Source organism: Melampsora larici-populina, assembly GCF_000204055.1.
Source record: "Melampsora larici-populina 98AG31 unplaced genomic scaffold MELLAscaffold_11, whole genome shotgun sequence".
Lineage (NCBI taxonomy): Eukaryota > Fungi > Basidiomycota > Pucciniomycetes > Pucciniales > Melampsoraceae > Melampsora > Melampsora laricis-populina.
The window spans coordinates 1,382,165-1,389,545 of NW_006768775.1; the positions used below are offsets into that span (position 1 = coordinate 1,382,165).

The window sequence follows — 7,381 nt, forward strand, 5'->3', positions numbered from 1 at the left end:
GGAAGTCGGTTGGCCCAGAGGTGATTTCTTTGGTCGTTCCTTCGTCCAGTGCAATGCTCGACATTTAATACAGATGTCAGTGCAAACCCCGAGATTGTGTGGGATCTCCTCTCTGAATCGATGTAGCAGAAAACATTGGTGGTTCTCGGCAGGTTGACTCGCTGCAGCTTGACGTGGTGCCATTGGAGATGCGGAGCCTGAACGACGTAGTAATAAAAATCAGAATTTGTGACTTCGGACAGCAATCAAATCACGTACACTGTGGATGGAGTTGAACAGCGCGTTTGACCTGGTCGTGATTTCTGCCGCTGTTGTGTGGTAGTCTCCTTATTCAAAAACAATAGGCGTCGTGTTGTTTACAAACACTATCAATGTTATTGATCATTGGCACGATGATCACTGATGGAAATGACTTACGGGATATTTCTGTCGGGGCTCTGGCTATAGACCTCTCAAACTGTGCTGCGGGGTGGCGATTCTCGTGTTGAAGAATAAGATGATGTGTTGGCACCGGGTAGCAGCAATACTTGTGACAGAGATCAAAGTCACGGCAGCAGGAAAGAATCCTTCGAGCCAATGGTGCTTTTGAGATCGTTGTCCGGAGGCAGGTAACCTGTACGCTGAGAGGTGTCAACGATTTGTTGATGGTGGATAGAAATTGGTTTGCGAACGAAGAGTGGGAAGTGCAGAAATTCAGCTGGTTGAAAGACTGCTCAATTGAAAAAGAGAATAGTAATGCTGCAACGGATAAGCATCGTTCCTATGTATATATATCCGGTTAGTGATTAACGATTAGGACTCCGTGGCGATGAATCAACGTTCGGATCGTGGCTGATGTCACTTCCAGTTTGACTGGATTGATATAGTTATCTGCTTAGTCCTGCCGTTGCCGAGAGTGGGCATTCAGCGCCATTTGCTGATGTTACAATGTCCTCTCGCCATTGAGAGCGCTTACACACCACCTCAGCTGCATTTCTGCCCAGCCTGGTGCGTTGTGACCTGCATTGAATTTTCCACCTCGGTCAAAAGTAATAAAAAGAATGGCTGTAGTTAATTTTGGTAGCAATGCTGAAATATCTACAAATTTGGAGGTATATACACAGGAAATATGACAGAACAGAAAAAGGAACAGTGCGCAGTGAGAATTGAATCTAGACACATTAGGTAAAAAAGAACAGAAAACGATCTTGTGGTGCTATGATGCAGATTCCTGAAAGAAATGGAAGCGCAAAAAACGGCAGTGATCGGAATTAGAGATTTGATGCCGTACCGAAAAGTTCTTCACCGAGACTTTGCGGACGACATCAGTTTCGTCTGCGACGTTTGCCGGCGGAGTTAGTAACCTCAGCGAGCGGGGAATCAACCTCGCTACCCGACTCATCTCCGCTAACTTCGGCTTCGTTACCGCCAAATAAAGACTCATACAATGGATCGGAGTTATCGGTGGCGATACTCTGGGGGGCTGTTGACTCTATTCGTTGAGACGAAGTACTGGCGACATTGCTACCTGGGTTTCGATTTCTATCATTACAGCATTAGTTAAATTCGGTGGCGGTTGGTTAGGTTAACACTTACAGAGATAGAGGAATTCTGCCACCACTCGGACCACCACCAGATCGTGACGAAGGCGTTGATTGAATAGTGATTTCTCCATGACAGATGCTGATTGCATGAACCTGCTATGCGAAATCGATGTCGTCAGTAGGAGATCTTCAACAGGCAGCAACATACTTACCTCGCTTTCCCACATAAAGAGATTGGAGTCATAGTCTTTAATTTGTCCAGTAAGCAGCACCTCACGACCCAACTGGCAGAGATTCTGCGCTTTCTCCATGTTGCGCACGGGAGGAATATAATGCTTGGTGTGCCAGCTAACATTGGCCTTGGTCTGATCAAAATGAAGTTAGCGTCGAGACTTATCCCAAAATGAGTAACGTGGACGAACCAAGGGATCGTAGTCAGTTGACTTCAACGTGACGACGACGGTACTTTTACCTTTAAAGACCGGGTCGGTGATCAAATCTCTTCCGACAACATATCCCAACGCCGATATCGTGATTTTGTCGATCAACTCCCCGACAAAGAACTCGCCGAATTTGTCGACCGAACCGAGGTTAATACGGTTAGCATTTTCGAAATGAAGCTGATCATTGGTACTGTTGTTGGTACCGATGAGTTTGCAGTTCATCAAATAAACATTCTTTGCAGCCAGAGTGTCAGCCTGTGAACCGTATGATGTTATTTGGATAGGATTTTCAAAAGGAGCGCCGCCGGTCATTCCAGATGTGGCTATAGACGCGTGATGTGATATGAAACCCTTGCTGCCGTTCATCTTTGCAAGCGCCTGCCAAGCAGAATTTCAGTTGACGATAAAGTGGAATTGATCAACAGAAAAACGTACTTGAGCACCGGCTTCACCCATAAAGCCAACACGGATTGGATGCGATGGAGTACGGTTGTCGTTTTTCTTCATTTGCAGTGCCATTATCAATCAATGTGTATGGATTACTGGAGACTAAGAGACGAATTTAAAAATCTAAAGTGAGGTGGTATTGTACGCAGAGGATTGGGAGGAAAGATGATGGCAGATAGTGATTGAACGCTGGATCAAGGGGGACACCGGTAGTATTTGTAGAAATTCCGACTGTAAGGTCACTGTTTTTCTGGACCGTCGTGGCATAGTGACTAACCGGGCATTTGAATAGGTGTCGATAGCGTTGCGCGGCGAAAGCGTGTCGAATGATGAGCACTGATCCGGTTGGGAGCTGTCCTGGTCGGCGTAATGATACAGTAGAGCAATGAGGCACACTCATAGCGGCGATGAAAAAATGAACGAATAGTGAGGCACGATGCTGTTCCTGGTCAGGTATCAAAACTCTAGTCAGCGGTCACAGTTTGGACTTGAAAAGCTGACGGCAACTGAAGATGAGCGACGAACTGGACAGTTGCAGGTCTGCCTCAACGAAAGCACCGCATGGTCACGATCGTAGTCGGCAGTCTGTCTGGCCCAAAGTGACATGGAATCGCCTTTTGACAACGGTATCAACTCAACACACCCACTGAGCCACCATGCGCATCGAAGTCCATGCCCGGTCGTGATCGCGATTGTGAATCGATGTGCTTAACAATGCATTGTCCGTGTTCCCGCGCAGTGATCTTTGCTCCGAGTTAGGTGTAGGTATCGCCATCAAGCCTCGAGTATCAACACGGCGTTTCACTGATATCGAGAGTTGAGTCTAGGGCTGTCTATATCAGCAATCGACACATTAGCATATAGATATTAGCATACCAGCGTTGTATAGTTCTGTAGTGTAAAATGTGAGGCGGGAACACATCGACCTCTCTTTTCGACCTTGCAATGTCTTCCGACAATCGTCTTAATTTTACTCCGCTTTGTATTAACAACATATTTTGACGGGATATAGAATTTGGTATTTAACTTCTGTAGAATCAACGCAGTAGCGCACTACGTTATTTTAGTTCAACGATCCTTGTCGGTAAATTGGTTTCTTTTGAAGGCAGTCGTTATCGCGGAGAACATGTTCAAAAATGCCCTGTGCAGTGGTGTTTTTCACCATGGTAGCGACAATATCATGAATCGAGAGCGTCAGTATTGACCCCTTTTTTTATTGACTTTGTCGGCATGTAGGGTGCCCGCATTTCCGGAATTTACTTGATGACTACAACTACAGCCTTTCGATTGCTACACTTTATGTCGGAGTGACATGGACTGAGCCGTTTGAGTACTGTGCCTTGATTACAAATAATGTTCTGAAGCATAAGTTGATAGTGGTGATTATTCGGGTCTGGCAGTTCAAAATAGAAACGTTGTGGACACTACCAACATCTCGTCAACGAAGTGTGTTTTGCAATACCAATATTCACCTTCGTCAGTTCAACAATGTCGTTACCTTCACCACTGAATATGCGATGGAAAGGCATTGTTTCTTTGCGCAACGAAGTGAGTGGTATTGTCAAAAGCGCTGAGAAATAGCATCGGTGTAACTGACGTATTCACAGACTTTCAAATTAGGGGGTTTCGGAGAGTGGCATCGATGCTTCGAGGTGGTGTCAGAGAATACCCTCGCTTGCTGGTCGAATTCGATCTTCAAGATCCGTATTGACGACAAAACACTATTCAATGATGGAGATATCGTGTCATTAGAAGGTGACGTTGCTGCTCCCAACGATGAGTCTAATACGGTAGTCATCGTCCAAGGACCTCTCCTCAAGAGATCGCCGGAATGGCTTGCGTTATCTGACTTGAAAGTAAACTTAATCAGCGTTTCTGGACGTGGCTATGTCCTGGAGCGCAACATTGGAGAAGGACTCTGGAGCACCCTTTTAGTAGAACATAATGTATGGGTGACTATGGTGAGGCATTTACATTCTCTGGCCTTGATTGTGACTGATTTTGGGGCAGTGGGGGAGATATATGGCATTCAAGGTTATATACGTCGATCTTGGCAATACTGTGATCCCTTCTCCTCCGCAAGCGCTCCCAGAATCAACTGTCCGATTGGAGGGAACGGTTCTAGAATGGTCGAGGGAAGCGAATATGTGGACAGTGCACGTAAGTCATTCGGTATGTCGCTGGAAACAATACTGAAATCGTACCTGGCTCAGATTCACGCTGTGCAATTGGAGAGTGGGCTTCGCGTCTAGCTTTGGGATTGGGGAGGCGGAGATGCGAAACATTGATGTCGAGATTTTCAACGTAAGCTTCAGAGTCGTGTTGTTGGCCTGGGTCAGAGTTGTGAATTGAACGATTGTTGGAAAACACCTGAATTTTCGTACAAAAGGTACTGAGGCGGCGAACAGTGAAAGAAGTAGGGCGTAGGGCGTCATAAGGGCTGCGTTGATGTGCCATGAAACGAAAAACGTTTACGAATGGGGTTTGACTGAGACCCAGCATTGAAAGTTTGTTGTACCATTCGATAGAACGTGGTTGCAGAGACTTCAAACTCAGCCAAAATTTTGAAATGTTTAAGTGGCGAATAATTATTACCTTGGTTGGGAAACGGCATATCTTCCCGCTGATCAACATTGAAAGATCAGGCATTGGTGCATTGACCATAGCTGAAGGATTGGTCGCCTGATACCGATATTGGGAAAAGGATCTCATGGAAGGTTTGAGCATCACTTTATAAAACACTAAGTGGCTAATCTGATCAATGGAGCTTGCGGCTGGCTTCAAGCACCGGAAAATCACCTCTTTGTGTGCCTTCTTGGTAGCACACCAAAAATGAAGTGGCTTGCGCTGTGGCAATGATTACTATTGCTATCGTTGCCAAGTGTGGAGACAACGATATGGTTCAGTAAACCTTCTACGTCGCTGCTGACTTGAAACAAATCTGATCGCATCATCTGGTTGCAATGGAGCCAACCACGGCAATATTGATATATCTGATCTTACATGGCGTTTTTCGAGAGGATACAATCCTGAGAGTTGACATTAATACTAAGTTGCTGTTGAGAGGTGGTCAACATTGATTTTATAACCGGCTTGAGCAGTGGTTTCTTTTTGCACAATATCACTCATTACGATCAGTGCCAATGAAGAGGCTCAAAATTGTGAGGAAGTCGCAAGGGTCGTGAGCGGAGGACGTATTTGTCAGGCAGTGGTTTTTTTCACAGAGGGAAGCACTGTAGACTCAAATTGTAACTGCATCATTGTGATAATGCAACCTCGGTGTCTACCCGTACTTACCTTCGATGTATGTCTACGCTACACCGTCAATGTCTAGTCTATAATCAGTAGTTCTGTGACTGTATTGCATTCCTAGTATTATCAACAACGAAGGTCTTTGCAGAACGGCGTGGGGAGCATTGTATTGAGTTTAATCTGCGTCACCTTTTGAGTTGTGCTTCTATTGATCGAATAACAATGTCTTGAAATTGACTAAAGGACGCTATTTGTCATAGTTGTAATAGGAGTAACAGTGGGGGAAACATGAGAAGGTCGGTGCGATTTGCGAATAAAGATCTTGATCCGAATGATATTTGCAAGTTCTGAGTTATTATGGGCGACTCTCATTAATGCTTTGTACTGCGACAGCGTGAACTTGGACTCGATGCTTGGTGTATTTCGGTAGTCTGGAAAGAATAGATCAGTATTGGTAGATCGTGTGGAGTGGAGAGACACGTACATGAGTTTGCAGTGTGCTAAACCTCACAATGGAAGAGGGGCGAGACCTCTTTGTTGCCTGCTTTCTCTAACAGCTGGCTGAACTTGAATCATCTGCACTTCCGACACCTTTAATGACATGGTGTGTCAATTGTTGAACGATACAAAATTTGGCTAAACACTCACCTCGATTTCCCATGTGTTCGTAGCTTGCTGATGTGCAACGACAACACCGCATAAGCTAATGACATTTCCCACATTGAGAGCGTCGATACTGAGATAGTCTGTGATATGTGGTTTCAAAAGGTAAATCACATGGAAATCGTGCCGCTAATGGGACAAAGACATGGGTGAGCAGGTAAAGGTGAAAATCATTGAGGAATTATTTACCATAAAGGCGGTGCAGCGATGCAACACTTTGATGTATTCAACCGATCTCGAACTTGGCGTCAGAACGCGACGGGACCATTCCTCAATTCGACCAATGCCGTGTGTTGTGACTCTGTTAAGCATACAATTGAGGCGAACCTCGGCGTGGTCAATGGAGATAGTAGTAATGGAGTCCTCGAATATTGTTGAGACAGAGTTGCTACCGCCAGCGGCAACTTCACCGTCGATTCGAAATGCATGATTTAATTTCATTGAGGTTCCATTGCGCTCCGTGGCAATAAAGACCTTGATGCCTTCAAGTGCACCAGAATCAATGATGACGTCGGTCTCAAACAGCTTTAAGCGAGGTGTGGAATTGTGTATTGCCAATTCCGTCTGGGAGAATTCAGTCAGCACTCTTTGTCTCGAATGGTCAATATTGACAAAGACTAACATCGGTTTTTGTCCAGAATATGCTACTAAAGCGCAAAGGGAACGTAGATAATGAATAGTTTTCCATCATGAGGCGATGAAGTGTCGATAGGCAATTATTATGATTGGTCTTGGTTGTGTGTTGTCCTATACAAATTTTGGGAATGTTGATACTTTGAATCTGCTCCCAGGAACAGAGTCGGCGAGGTTTTGATAGGAAATTTAGTACATCTTGGGCTGTGCAATTTACCTGAACACCATCGCCGACTGGTCGAGGCCAACATTACGACTACATCATAGAGGCAGAGGGCTGAGGCATCACTGCGCGACGTGGCGCGGTGGTCATGACTGGCAAGGTCAAAGGCAACACTCTTCGCTACGGGGCACTGGATTGAACGGTGCAGACGATCTGATCTGGGGAGCTGGTTTAGATGGTCATCAATATATATAACT

At 45.4% G+C, this 7,381-nt stretch overlaps 3 protein-coding genes across 3 annotated transcripts; 1 reads left to right on the forward strand and 2 right to left on the reverse strand.

The window, feature by feature from the left end:
• Positions 1 to 1,304: 1,304 nt before the first annotated feature.
• Positions 1,305 to 2,485, reverse strand: MELLADRAFT_84731 (uncharacterized protein; the record flags this gene model as incomplete). The annotated part of the gene is made up of 5 exons (XM_007408139.1): positions 1,305 to 1,521; positions 1,576 to 1,679; positions 1,736 to 1,888; positions 1,946 to 2,344; positions 2,402 to 2,485. 5 exons carry the CDS (start codon positions 2,483 to 2,485, stop codon positions 1,305 to 1,307), a joined length of 957 nt encoding a protein of 318 aa, XP_007408201.1.
• Positions 2,486 to 3,593: 1,108 nt separating this feature from the next.
• On the forward strand, positions 3,594 to 5,322 carry MELLADRAFT_104968 (uncharacterized protein; the record flags this gene model as incomplete). Its single annotated transcript, XM_007408059.1, has 6 exons — positions 3,594 to 3,606; positions 3,650 to 3,961; positions 4,034 to 4,573; positions 4,650 to 4,717; positions 5,080 to 5,130; positions 5,236 to 5,322. The coding sequence occupies 6 exons, from the start codon at positions 3,594 to 3,596 to the stop codon at positions 5,320 to 5,322; spliced, it is 1,071 nt and encodes a 356-aa protein (XP_007408121.1).
• Positions 5,323 to 5,902: 580 nt separating this feature from the next.
• Positions 5,903 to 6,952, reverse strand: MELLADRAFT_61843 (uncharacterized protein; the record flags this gene model as incomplete). The annotated part of the gene is made up of 4 exons (XM_007408138.1): positions 5,903 to 6,096; positions 6,196 to 6,256; positions 6,314 to 6,457; positions 6,518 to 6,952. The coding sequence occupies 4 exons, from the start codon at positions 6,950 to 6,952 to the stop codon at positions 5,903 to 5,905; spliced, it is 834 nt and encodes a 277-aa protein (XP_007408200.1).
• Between the last annotated feature and the right edge of the window lie 429 nt (positions 6,953 to 7,381).